The following is a 13,420-nucleotide window of genomic DNA, read 5'->3' on the forward strand; positions in this document are numbered from 1 at the left end:
TCAGAAGAAGCTAAGCAGGTGCGTGGGCAGGATGTCACTCTGCCCTTCCTGTAAGGAGCCACGAGGTTACGAGTGACGCCCTGGAGCTCCCATATAGGCGACACTCACTCTGTCCCAGGCAGTGAAGGGACACGGCTCCCCCACCCCCTGGGGGCTGGGCAGTGCCTGCCTGCCTGCCTCCCACAGCACTTGGAGGGCTGTTGTCAGCACCTGGAGATGGAGATGAGGGCCCTGGAAGAGCGGTGGCAGGGCGGCGGGCAGCCCGTCAATGCCACGACAGACTCACCCAGACAGGTGTCTGCTTACCTGTTATAGAGCTTCTCGTAAAATCCCTGGCTGGGCAGCGTCAGGCTGACGGTGGGAAGCGTGAGTTCCAGCACATACTGAGAGCTGCTGATGGCTTTATCTTGAAACTCCACCATTTCCACGGGATCCCCCGGCATCACCATCTACAACAGAAACATTCAGGGCAGTCGGGCCGGGCCTGGGTCCCAGCAGCAGCAGCGTCTTCCCCAACTCGGGATGGGAGTGAAGGAATAAACAAGTCTCTCCAGCTGGAGACCAGGCCCGCCAGGAGCCACTGTCTTGGGCAACAGACTCTCTGAAGGAACAGGGGCCTGCTGCTGCTGCTGCGTGGCAGGGGCGGCACCAGGCTCCCCGGGGGGCTTGACCTGCTCGTTCTCGAACATGACTCTGCGAGAGGAGAACGGGGACGGGGCTGGTCTCCGGAGGTCACACACGTCCTTCAGGGAGTGGGCACCGCCATCCTCCTCCTCCGGGAAGGGGCCCTCGTGGTCCCCCTCTTCTTCCTCCTCCTCGGCAGCTGCGAGGCGCTCCAGGATGGAGTGCAGGGCCGGGGGGTTGAGCTTCAGGACAATCCTGGGGACACAGGCGGCCAGCGCTCAGTGCACATGGCCAGGCCCCTGGCCCACGCCATGCACAGCAGACGTGAATCACGGCAGGCAGGCAGGTAAGCAGGCAGGGGGAGTCGGTGGGACGGGCAATAAATGGTTCATCTTAAACGCCTGAACATTTTATTCCTGGCTGACTAAAACTCAGACTTTTTTGAGGCAAGGGGTTTTTAAATGTTATTAGCAGCCAGAAAATTTTCAAAGGAGTCTCTTGTTCCCCTGGTGTCCCGCCGCCACACAGTCTGCCCTGTGATGACCGACTGTGTGCACCTGGAACCCAGCCACTTAAAAAAGCCAAGCATGACAAGGGGTCTGAGCAGGGGCACGGCAGGCTGTCCTGGCAGGAGGGTCTGTGGCTGGGCACCGTGCCCGCCCCCAGGCACTTACCGCGGCCAGTCAAAGTCGTCGGCGGAGGCGGTATCTCCATCCACTCCACTCGACACATGGAAAAACTTGACTGAGGGGGCTCCTTTGTCCTCCTGGAAGGAGCCTGAGGGAACAAGGCTGTCTGAGAAGTCTGCTCGCCCTCTCAGGGACCAAACCCCCTGCCTGCGCTGAGTCATCTCTGAGTCACGTCACAGGGCAACGGTGAAGCTGCCCGTCTGTACGGGAGCAGACCACCTCCTCTTCCTTCCATGGGGTGACCAGTTTGAACCCCCAGCCTTGTGGGAGCAGCCAGACCCTTCCTCTGCAATCAGGCACCTCACCAGCATCAATTCCTACAAGGTTTCCACATTTACCCTCTTTTGTGTAGACATGTGAGGGTGAATTGAGTAGGGGAGAGATGGGGGTGGGGGTGGGTCACCGACTCTGAAAAGGCCTCTTCAGAAACCCCCGTATGCACTGATCTGGCTAACTGTCCAGAGATCCCGTGAAGGTCAGTAGGAACATGGGCACCATGTTCCCAGAGAGGGCTGAGGTGGTGACCGAGCACAGTGGCCGGTGTGTGGCTGGGCAGAGTGATGTTGTTGTGACCTGGCTCTGATGCACAACAGAAGGGACCACTGCCTGGTCCTGCACGGCCACCGCAGCCACTGGCTCCATCCATCTTTTTTCACTGTCCCTTAACTTTACCACGCAGGATGTCCTTCTCCGGGGACATCTGGTCTCTCCTGACAGCATGTCCAAGAGAAGCCTTGCCATCCTAGCCTCGAAGGGCAGTCTGCTGTACAACTTCAAGAAGGGTGGTTGGTCCTTCTGAGAATCCGAGGGACGTTCAGCACTCTTGGCAAGTACCACAATTCCAAGGCAGTGACTCTTCCATGGTCTTCCTTCTGAGGTGTTGGCCCTCCACGCGCATAGGAGGCAAAGGAAAAGCGCATGCACGGCCAGGCACACCACACTCCCACACAGCATGTCCTTGCGGCTCAACACCTGTGCGGCGGCCATGTGTCTTTAGGGCTGTGGATCCCAGGAGGACAAAACCCCTGACAACTTCAATCTCCCCCGTTACCTACTGGTCCAGTTGTGATCCACTCTGAAGGCTGTACTCCTCAATCTTCATCAGCAAGTGCTTCCAGCCCTCCTCACTTTCTGCAAGCAAGGCGTGTCGTCTGTCTGTCTCAGGTTGTTCATAAGGCTTCCTCCAATGCTGCTGCCAGCCTTCTTCCTCCTCTCAGATGATCTACTCAGCATTCGGCTAAGTGAAGTACACCCCTTTCCTGATCTTAAACGCGGCAGGTGTCCCTGTTCTGCTCCTGTGCAGGTTCACGTACAGGTTCTGCATGCGCACGATTATGCACCCTGGCCTTCCCCTTCTTCTCACTGCCATCCACGGTTTCCCAGGGTACACGGCAGAATGCCTTTGTGCAGTCAGTGACACACAAGACTATGTCCTGTCAGCAATGACATCCCTCGTGTCACGTCCTCTGCTGACGCTGGCCTGAATTTCTGGCAACTTCCTAGCCATGTACTGCTGCAAGCGTTGTTGGATGACCCTCAGCAAACCCTGATGTCCACATGCTATTAATGGCATTGTTCAGTTATTGCAGCACTTGGTCAAGACACCTTCTTTAGAATGGGGACAAAGATGCATCTCTTCCAGTTGGCTGGCCAGGCCGTCTACCTTCACACTGCATGGTATAGGACAATGTGTACTTCCAGTGCTTCATCAGCGTGTCGAAACACCTCCATCAGTGGCAGCTGCCAATTCCTGGAGCCTTGTTTTCCACCAAGGCCTCTGTAGGGTGCGACAGCAGGATGGAGACATGCGTAGAAATGACCCTGGTGACCCAGGGGGGCGCAGTGAGCACAGCTAAAGGAGCCATGGCGAGAAGGCTCGCTCGCTCGATGAACTGTGGCCATCTGTGGAGAGCGGGAAAGGAGAGCGCAGCGACTTCTGCAGGAGTCTCCGTGAAGCACAACGAGGCCAGCGCCATGGCACGAGGCTGCCTGCTGATGGACCGCACACAGATGCAACCTAGACGAGCCAGTATAGGGGGCCAGAGTGGGACCTACATTCTGCTGGCAGTTAGGTTACTGAGCGGTCTTTGAAGACACGACCCCCAGCCAATGGTGCCCACTATGAAAGGAAACAAGATCGCGTGGGTGCTGTGCTGAACAAGGTCCTGGTGGTGCAGCAGGTTCTGGGCTGGCTGCAAACAGAAGGTAAGGGGCTTGCACTTGGCAGCTGCTCCCAGCAGAGACAAGGCCGTCTGCTCCTGCACAGACGCAGGCTCATGGTCACCCGATGGCAGGGGAGTGGAACAGAGGTGCCTTTCCACCCTCTACCGCTAGTTCTGTGATCTTACAAGGGAGGGGGCAGGTGCGCCCCACCCTCCACCGCAGGGCCCCTCAGTGTGGCCCTTTTCCAGGCCTGTCCAATCTTACCAACAAGTTCTCGAAAGGTGAGTTCCAATTTAATCTGTTCTGGGCTCGAGCCTCCAACAAACTCCGTCTTAAATTCCAGGTCTGTGACAGCTGCTTGGAGAACCTCCTTCTGAAGGGACTTCTTAAACCACGGCCCTCTCTCTTGGTCTGACCGGAGGTCAGGGATCGGGAAGCGCACAGAAAGGGTTAATGCTGGCGTGGTGACCTGGACTGACACCCGGCAATTTGCAGGGTTGTGGGAATCATCTAGAAAGACTTCCGTGAAGGCCTTGTGCTGAAACATCAAGAACAGGCGAGCTGTTACATGAATGACGCTGCCAGTCAGCACTGTCCCAGCCGGTGTCCACGGTCACAGGGCAGCTGAGCCGCCATGACTGCTCACAGGCTCTGGAATCTTATAACACAACTGAGACTGGCACCAGCCAGACCAGAGAGAGAAGAGGGACCCTCAGATAAAACCTGGAGTCCCGCCAGAGAGAAGGGAGCCCGAGGGAAGGTGGGCCGGCGTCCCAGAGCCTAACGGACTCCCGCCTGGTGAGGAGTCAGGATGGTACCCTGTACCCACAATGAGAAGTGAGGTGAAGCTGCCCACTGCCATGGCCCATCTTCACTGGGCGACCCTCTAACTCAAGATCTAGGATGGGACCAATCCCAAACGTCCATGCAACCCAAAGTCTCTGAGGATCAAATGGGTGGGTGCTGGGGACCCTAGAACATGTGCTAGCCGGGCAAAGCCTGTCTCTGCTTCTTTTTCAGGGCGAGCTGGGTCTGGAAACGGTGACTACAGTGCACCCAGGTCCGGGCACTCCCATCCGCCACACCCCAGCCCCCACTGTGCGAGAGCCCCATTCGCTCTCACGCTGATCTCACACTGGACTCAGGGTTTTACCTAAAGTACTTTCCTCCCCCCTTGTTGACTCCACCTAAAACCTCATTTAAAGCAGCACTGGCTTACTCAGCTAGTCTGGTGGTGTGGTGGTCAAACATGGGCTGCTAATTGCAAAATCAACAGTCCTGAGCCACTACTCAGGAGAAAGACAGGGCTTTCTGTTCCCCATAAAGAGTTACACACAAGGAAACCCACAAGGGCAATGCCCTGTCTCAAGTGTCACTATGAGTTAACATTGACTCGATGACACTGAGTTTGTTTGCTTTCTTGGTTTCATGATCTAGAAATGAAAAACGCCCCGTGCACTGTTTCATGACTACAATAATGCTGCTTGCATACTATCTTTAACTTATTAAGAGCATTTAAGCTCAGAAATTATTTGATACATCTGGATCCACTTGTTGGAGCTACCACTGCGTCAGTTTTTATTTCTCAGGACCCACGGTGACAGAGCAGAGCTGCCCCTTGGGGTCTCCTGTGACTGTCTCAGACTTGGTACGAGTCCAGCCAAAGGCTCCTTAGAGGGGAGGATGCAGGACAGCGTCTCGTGTCCTTTGGACATGTTGTCTGGAGGGACCAGTTCCTGGAGAAGGATGTCGTGCCTGGTGAGGCAGAGGGTCAGGGAACAAGAAGAGCCTCGAGGAAAGGGCCTGACACAGTGGCTGTCACAAAAGACTCAAAGACAGCAGTGACTGGGAGGGCGGCTCACGGCCAGGCAGGGTTTCCTTCTGTAGAGCACCGGTGGCTGTGGGTTAGCACAGTGACGCTAACAACAATCTACGTGGGAGAGGACCACCAGCGTGCTCTCCCTCAGGGCTACGGTGGGTTCCCACTGCCATCCTTTCCTGGCCTGCCCCAGGACGGCGATGCTTACAGCTTGGAACACGCTGACATCAGGAGGGTCAGTGCCCGCCGCTCCGACTCACCAGACTCGCGTGCTTGCTGCAGGACGCGAGCATGTGAGGCACCATCGTGTCCATGGTGGGAAGCTTCTGTGGCTGGAGCAGGGAATTCAGCCTGTCCACAAGGCTGACGTCCAGCTCGCAAAAGACAGGATGCAGCTTAATCTGCAGCTCTGCTTTCTGAGGAGCCGAGCCGAGCCTGGCTTGACCTCCCTTAAAAGAAGCAGGAGGGAAAGTGGATGTGAATTCGGCCTTTGAGCCATACCAGCTGTCCATCATCCCCCAACGGGGTGCCCACTGCCACGTACCTGGGGCCCTCTGCTCCCCGAGTGCTTGTAGTGAAGTTGCAGACACATGGCGGGGTGCGAGGCAGGCCCCTCGTGGGGGTGGGACACTAAGAGCTGGAGACCAAGGGGAGCATGAGTGTGTGGGTCACTTCTGATCCAACAGTGGGGCCAATGTGGCCGTGGGGAAGCTTCTGGAAGTCACAGAAGTGGCCTGTGTTCCGGTGTCATCAGGCACGCGACTCTGACGTGCAGTTAACACTCACCACACCCCGAGACTCGCCCATCAGGGGAGGGCCAAGATCCGACCACATGGAAGGTCAAGTGACTAAATGGTGCCCAAGAGAGTGACTTGAAAACAACGAGCCACTGCACAGGCGAACTACCAGCGGCCGGTGCTGGGGGGCAGCGCCATGGCAGCAGCCAGCCATGCCTGGGTGGGAGGAATCTCTCTAGAGCACACCTTCAGGAGAAGAGCGAGGCAAGGCGAGGGATGAAGGGAAAGAGGGCATTCCCTCGGCGTAAAGAGTGCTCAGCATGCAGCACACAGCCAAACAGCCGGGACAGAGCTCTTCTGAGAGGAAGGCAGCTTTCACCAGGCACCTGTCATGCACCACCTGGAACGCCCCGCCTCCCATCTTGAATGGCACACAGACACCCCCACCCCACCCCCCACCCCCCGCCCAGCATTCCTGCCTGGCTGCTGGGACATCCTCCAGAAGGTCACTGCTCTCCACGCAGCCCTGAGGAGGGAGGCTGGCGTGAAGCAGTTCTGACGGGCATGTGCTCACCTCCGTGTACTGAGGAGCACAGTGGGTGCCGCTCGGGAACAGGCACTCCACCAGCTCCAGCTGCCCCATCGACAGGTCACTACTGCAGCACCTGGCGGCTGACCGCTGCCTTTGCTCGTAGGAGACTTTGATGCCAGTACCTGTGAATCTGTCACAAAAAGCAGCACTGAGCAGGAGGCAGGCGCTCACACATCACACCCAGACCCAAGGGCTCTGGAGCGCACACAGGCACTTGCACGGCACTGACCAGGAGCTTCCCGGGAACAGCAGCACCGGATGGGGAGGAGGTGTCTCTGTCTGCAGATGGGGATAATCCGGGACACAGGCACTGCCCAGCAGCGCCCTCCACCTTCTGTAGGTCCCCAATTTACATGACAATAAAAAATGTGCAGAGCCATCCGCACACGCAGGAAAAGTTTCTTAAAACGAGCTGGGATTGGCATGCAACTGGCAGCTATTTGAAACGACGTCAGAAGACAGAGGGGAAATGGCCGGCCTGAGTACTGCTGGCCCACCACTCGGCTTCTCTGACCAGCTTGCACATTCTCAGACTTCAGAAAGTTAAAGGATCAATGTTTTCCTGAAAACAATTCACGTGTCTCTCATAAAATACCATCTAACATTTATAGATGATCTACCTTCATGTCGGGTCCATATGAAACAGGGATTGTAACACGAGGGGCCATGCTTCCACCTTGCTCTAAGTCCACTTCCCACACATGTTGTGAAGCCCCCCAGCACACAGGCAGCCCCGGACTAGGTGGGCGTGGTGCCAGGGCCCACAGTGCAGGGAATGTCACCCTCAAGCAGGTCCAGGCGCTGTTCTGGTCACTCAGTGCATCTGAAACTATGTCAGCACCAGGCTGGGCTCTTCAGTGCACGACAGAATCATGAACACGTTTGAAATGCAAAAAGCCTCCAAAGTGGTCCCGGGTCAGATCAACGGTGCCCCACTGGGATGTGTCCAAGCACAGTTTTCTGTGTGCCCAGGGCACTGGGGAGCAAGAGGCTGAGTCTGCCGGGGCGCAGGCATGCACCGACATCACCTCACCTACTGGGACCGGCCCAGGAAAGGTCCCTGAGCTGCGGGGACGAGGCTGCTTTGCTATTTTTGGAGCGGGATTTACAGGTATGACACCCAAGCCCAAGGACAGGCCTCAGCTCTGTCCCCTGGCCCTTGCCTGGTGGCATCTAGACCACCAGTGCTGACAGGTCTGTTGAGAGCCCTGCTCTAAGGGCATTCTTGGTGCTTGTCGGGGGTCAGAGGGGCTCACAGAGCAGAGCGGTAAAGACCCCCTAAGGCCCCGAGCCCAGGCTCTCCTGGCTACAGTGTGGGGCGAGCGCAGTCCCATGATGAATGAAGCATGCCCGCAGCACAGCCAGGGATCGCACGGGCATGAGAACCACCAGGGTCCCCGACTCACTGCATTACCTCAGATGGTCGTGGGAGCATGCTTCAGCAAACACCGCTCGGAAAGACTCGAAGTGCTCTGCGGAGAAGCTTGCTGGGCCCAACTTTTTGATGCAGGTGAAGAAGGCCATGGCCATGGAGGTCAGTGGACTAGGGCTTGGGGACGTGTCCGGTGGGGACAGAGGGTCGATGTGAAGCACGGAGGCAGACAAGGTCCCCACAGCGAGTCTGAAGATGAGTTCGGGCCTGGACTCATCCACGGATCGCGACGAAAGAGCTGGAGCACAGGTGAGACCGTGAGAGCTGGCCAGCGAGATATTTGCCACCACCGGTGGGGCAGGGGCTCACAGGGCAGGGGAGCACCCTGCTTCCGTGAGGGGAGCCATTAAGCAAAGCAAGGTGACACAAACCCTTATCTTCCTGCACTGTTCCTGTCAGATCTACGGTACTCAGAGCATGATCAGAACCTTGGGCCTGATCAAAGCCCCTGAAAGACCAGCGAGGAAGCAGGGCGGCTCCCTAAGCCTTCCACTAAGCCCGAGGTTCTTTGGACTAAGCTCTGTACACATAACGACAGTTACATAGAGCCTACTGGAACAGAGAAGGAGTGGGGCTACGAGCAGACACACCCAGTGCCCCCCATGCGCTGACACCTCCCTAAGTGGCTTGGAGAAGAGGACACACGCACAGAACAGAAAGGTGCTACTAGACAAAGGAAACCGAAGCTCTGGACAACGAGCCTACTTACGAGCCTTCTGTGCTGGTGCCGGGCGGGGGACGCTGGGTGTGAATGGCGGCCCCCTTGCTGGCTGCTCCTTAGGAGGGTCCAGGAAGCCCCCCCACGCTGGCTGGTGCTGGAGAAGGTTTTGCAGAAAGGACATGAAGCAGGCTGACGCCTTGGTGCGCCTGCTCAAGAATGTGGGGCTGACTCGAGACCCGCTGCTTACCGCTGTGCCCAGGGGTGAGCCAGCGGGGCTGCTGGCGTAGGTGCTGGTCAGCGAGAGCTCCAGGTCCAAGTGCGGGGGGTCTCCGAGGGGTGGGAGGGACGAGAGACTGTGGGACATGTCCATGTCTGCCATGGAGAAGAAGACCTCCTCTTCTGGAGAGAGGAAGGGAAGGATGGAGTGATCCTACCACCACCCGCTTGCCAGACAACCTGACACTTTACCTTAAAATTCCCCCAGAGCACACCAGACCCCAATCTCGGGGGGCTCCTATGCTGTCCCCACTGGACTCCAGGTACCAAGGACACAGATGGGCTGCTCACAGGTCAACAGAGAAGCCCCGGGCCAGTGAAGGGCATTAGGGCCACGCTCTCCCTGGGTACTCTGAAGCACCGTGGGTTCAATTGGTGTGAGACAGCCAGGGTTAGGCCTCTAGCTTCGTGCGGACACAGTGATTTCTCTACATGAACAAAAGAGCCAAGTCCACGACCTGCAGGCCCTCAGCTCCAGGACGACAGCAGGTGTTGCTGTCAGGTGTCATCGGTGGGCTCCGACCCTTGGGCACACTGCATAGGCCTGTGCCCTCCTCACAGTTGTTTAATTTTTTACTGTCTGACATCCAGCTTACATTGATCCTGTACTATTTGCAGTATCTGAGATGCTGCGAGCCCCACTGGGTAGAAATGACAGGCCAGAACCACAAGGGAAAGGGCTCTCCTGTGACCCAGCTCAGCACCCCCCCCCACCCCCCGACCCCTCTGATGTGGGGCGTCCTGCTGTTGTTGGCTGGGATGCTGTGGGCTCTGCCATGGGATTTCACAAGCCAGCAGGGAGGGGCTCCCAAGAGGCAGGGGTCAGTGGTACCTCCGCTGGGGAGAGGGGGCCTAGGAGCTAGAGTCTACTCAGAGGCACCATCAGCAGCAGCTCATAAAACAAGGACTCACTGAGTCATCACCCCAACTTCGCTTTTGCGCAAACCTAGGCTTTTCAGTCAACATTCTCAGACCAAGTCCCTTTTATACAAGACAAAAGCCCTGCCCTGAGAGCAGGGCACGACCCTCTTCCCCGTGCTGAGCACCTCCACCTGTCTCCCAGCCCTCTCCCCAGTGCCCTTCCATGCACAACGCTCACCACGGCTGGATGGTGTGCGCGCTGCGTCCGTCTCGTAGGAGCTGTGCTCGGAGGGGAGTCCCGTGGAGAGGGGGTCCTCTCTCAAGTAGCACCGGCTCAGCTCCATCCGGACGCGGTACTCATCTTCCTGCTGCATGGGCCGGCTGTTTCTACCCTTATTGGACAGTCCTATTTTGCTAGAGTTTTCTACAAAGGAAAGCAAAGAGCCATTAAGCCTAGAGTTACCGAATTAATCATTTCTCTCCCTGAACCCATTGACCCAATACCGATGGTGAAAAATACCCATCTGTGCAAACCCACCACAGCTCCATGTTAATTGGCGCTCAAGGTCTGAGTAATCAAACCTCACCTCAGGCAGGTCCGAGTCACTAGGAACGCATCCCACGGAAGGGACTCAGGTTGAGAAGCACCATCCTCAGAAGTTCCCGTCATGCTGAGAGCTAATTTGTGCCACAGTAACTCGGCTCAAAGACACAGTCAGACTGCAGGGGCTCTAACTCCCATCAAACGACCCTTCCCTGCATGGGTGCGCTAAGAAGGTGAGGATGGTACTGAGAGGATTCACCTGTGAGTCACTGTGAACAGGAGTCCCAGGAGAGTGATCCTGCTGGGTATAAGATGAGCCCTCTGAGAAGCAGGAGGAGGGGTCTCATGACCAGCAAGAGCCAGGAGTGAAGCTCATTCTCTGGACCTAAGATCCCTGCACAAGGAACCTCCTGGATCCAGGAGACAGCTGTACCATCAGAGGAACCAAGAGCCAGAGCACGGAACAGAGTGATGAACTTCCCAACCCACAGAGCAAGTGAAGATGAGTGCATTTGTGCAGGAGGCTGGCTTGAGGAGTGGGTGCCTCTGGACACTTAATTGGGGGGCCTGTACTTGCTGACCTATGGAGCCTTCGCGGTAAGGCTTACAGCAGAGTGGTATGCCCCCTTTGGGCATTTATTAGCAGACTAGAAACTTTGCAACAGGTCCTGATAAACAACTAGCCTCAGTATTTCTCACTGACATGCCAATTTGTGTGCTTCCTTAATAAACCCTCGCATCATGAAATTTGTCTGTGAGTTTCTGGGTAGCCGTTACTATGTATATTAGAAACTAGAGAGGTAAAATAGTCGACACTAATTAAGCCTATACACAAATGGAACTATTTCTGATTCTTTTTTAAAAATCATTTTATTGAGGGCTCATACAACTCATCACATTCATCCATCGTGTCAAGCACATTTGTACATTTGTTGCCATCTTCATTCTCAAAGCATTTTTTTTTCTACTTGAGCCGTTGGTATGAATTCCTCATTTTCCCCCTCCCTTACCCTTGATAATTTATAAAAAAAATTTTCATGTCTTACACTGTCTGATGTCTCCCTTCACCCACTTTTCTATTGTCCATCCCCCAGGGAGGGGGTTATATGTAGATCATTGTGATTAATTCTCCCTTTCTCCCCCTCTACCTTCCCCTTCTCCTCCTGGTATCACTACTCTCATTATTGGTCCTGAGGGGTTTATCTGTCCTGAATTCCCTGTGTTTCCAGTTCTTATCTGTACCAGTCTACATCCTCTGGTCTAGCAGGATTTATAAGGCAGAATCGGGATCATGATAGTGGGAGGGAGGAAACATTAAAGAACTATAAGAAAGTTGCATGTTTCATTGGTGCTATAATGCACCCTGACTGGCTCGTCTCCACTATTTCCGATTCTTATTCACAGTGCATCAGGGCCCACACCTGGATCAAGATGTCTGGCCGAGGTTACGGTGCCAGGACTGTCTTCAGTGGATGCTCAGGTGCAGGGGTCAGTGCCTTGGTGGCCCCCAGCCTGCCAGCCAGCCATGAAGCACTGACGGGATTCTCTCAGCTACGAAGGAAAAGCCCTGGACCCGGGGCCTCCGTGCAGAATGTGCCCAACATTGACAGACGGGGCTCTCAGCCCATCTTGTCCTCTGAGAACAGCACTAGATCAATGTCCCTGCTGAAGCAAACACCAGCCAATGAAAGCCAAAGGCGGAGAGAGAGACGGGGTTGATCAGAGGACGGCGGAGGCAGCTGAGCAGTTGCAGCTTGGTCCCAGTGAATGCCACATAAAGGAAGAGCCAGACCACCACCTTGGTGGACGCAGGCCAGGCCCAGGGCCACAGCCCAGCACCGCGCATGGTGAGAAGCAGCCAGTGAGCTGGGGGGCGGGGTGTTGGTGGGGGCGAGGGGAAACGCCTCAAATGGGTAAAGCCCTTGGGTAATGAACCACAGTTCCCTCACTGGCTGGCAAAGTCGGAGCACTGGGGCCCTTTGCCCTCTGAACAGAGAGGAGGAGGCCTGCTCAGCAGGGGCAGCCAGGCTGGGGGCGGGGCAGGGGGTTGGGGGGTTGGCGTAGAAGTAAAACTGCTCCTGGGTGCAGCCGCCAAACCTGCCACAGAAAACCCCTAGGGACCCATAGGCAGCCAGCCACCAGAGCAGAAAGGCCCGTCTGCAAAGTGCAGCCCACAAGGTCAGCACACCTGGCACCAGTCTGTTTCCTGACTCGGTGATCAGCATCCCGGGAGGGTCGCATTGCCATTGACAGTGACATCCACACCACAAACTACTATGCAATGCCGCGTAAGTATGGAAGGGAATGAATGAACACGTGAATGAATGGAGACAAGGCAAGCTCGTGGCCCAGAAGGCTTTAGAATGCCAAACGGCCCCTCAAGCACCCTGCAGTCCTGATGCAGCACTCATCAAAACCCCAGCAGCCTCCCTAGAGAAACGGCCAAGTCAGTCCACAACACAGGCGTCCAGAACAGCCAGGGCAGAAATCAGTGCTGAGACCTCAGTGTGAAAACCAGGCCCAGACAAGACTTACAAGAGAATCTCGGGACAACGCTTGGAGAGCTAGTTTTTAACGGAAGGTTCTTAAACAAGACCCGAGGCGCATGCACAGAAAGACAGGCAGACCAAAGGGCTGGTATCAGTGTGAGGAGACGCTGGCACGGGGCAGGGTCAGCAAAGTACAATGTGTCCCACTAGCCTGGGTGTCCGTTTCAGGGGGGCTCCCTTGTCCAGTACGGTGGCTGAGGCCTGCCAGCCCACAGGGCCCCACACTCAAGCATGTGCTCACACAGTTGTTTCAGAGACAACACCCCATCCCCTGCAGAGGCTGTCATCTTGCCACACCAGACAAAGAGGGGAAGCTACCTTAGGAGCTCACAGACCTTGAGGTCCCCAGTCCGCCCCCCTGCCTACAAGGAGGGGTCACTCAGGGACATGTCCTTGTCCGCCTCTGCCTGCTCCTCTCCATGGGTGTTCGCACCCATCTGCCCTTATGGGTCCCCGAGGCTGTAAATATTTAC

The 13,420-nt window shown here is 56.2% G+C and overlaps 1 protein-coding gene across 2 annotated transcripts in view; it reads right to left on the reverse strand.

Annotated features, from left to right (window-relative positions):
* Positions 1-13,420, reverse strand: part of ATG2B (autophagy related 2B) — a 57,171-nt gene that overhangs the window by 23,963 nt on the left and 19,788 nt on the right. Inside the window, exons 8-18 of one of the 2 annotated variants that reach the window (XM_075531602.1) lie at positions 10,093-10,278; positions 8,965-9,113; positions 8,766-8,871; positions 8,039-8,294; positions 6,607-6,754; positions 5,840-5,932; positions 5,556-5,744; positions 3,741-4,014; positions 1,299-1,401; positions 672-879; positions 307-449 (exon numbers count right to left, since the gene is read on the reverse strand). In XM_075531602.1, coding sequence (XP_075387717.1) covers positions 307-449; positions 672-879; positions 1,299-1,401; positions 3,741-4,014; positions 5,556-5,744; positions 5,840-5,932; positions 6,607-6,754; positions 8,039-8,294; positions 8,766-8,871; positions 8,965-9,113; positions 10,093-10,278 — 1,855 coding nt within the window. Of the gene's footprint in view, positions 1-306; positions 450-671; positions 880-1,298; positions 1,402-3,740; positions 4,015-5,555; positions 5,745-5,839; positions 5,933-6,606; positions 6,755-8,038; positions 8,295-8,765; positions 8,872-8,964; positions 9,117-10,092; positions 10,279-13,420 lie in introns of both variants that reach the window. The other variant, XM_075531601.1, reaches the window with a different exon arrangement.

This window comes from Tenrec ecaudatus, chromosome 14 (assembly GCF_050624435.1).
Source record: "Tenrec ecaudatus isolate mTenEca1 chromosome 14, mTenEca1.hap1, whole genome shotgun sequence".
NCBI classification, from domain to species: Eukaryota; Metazoa; Chordata; class Mammalia; order Afrosoricida; family Tenrecidae; genus Tenrec; species Tenrec ecaudatus.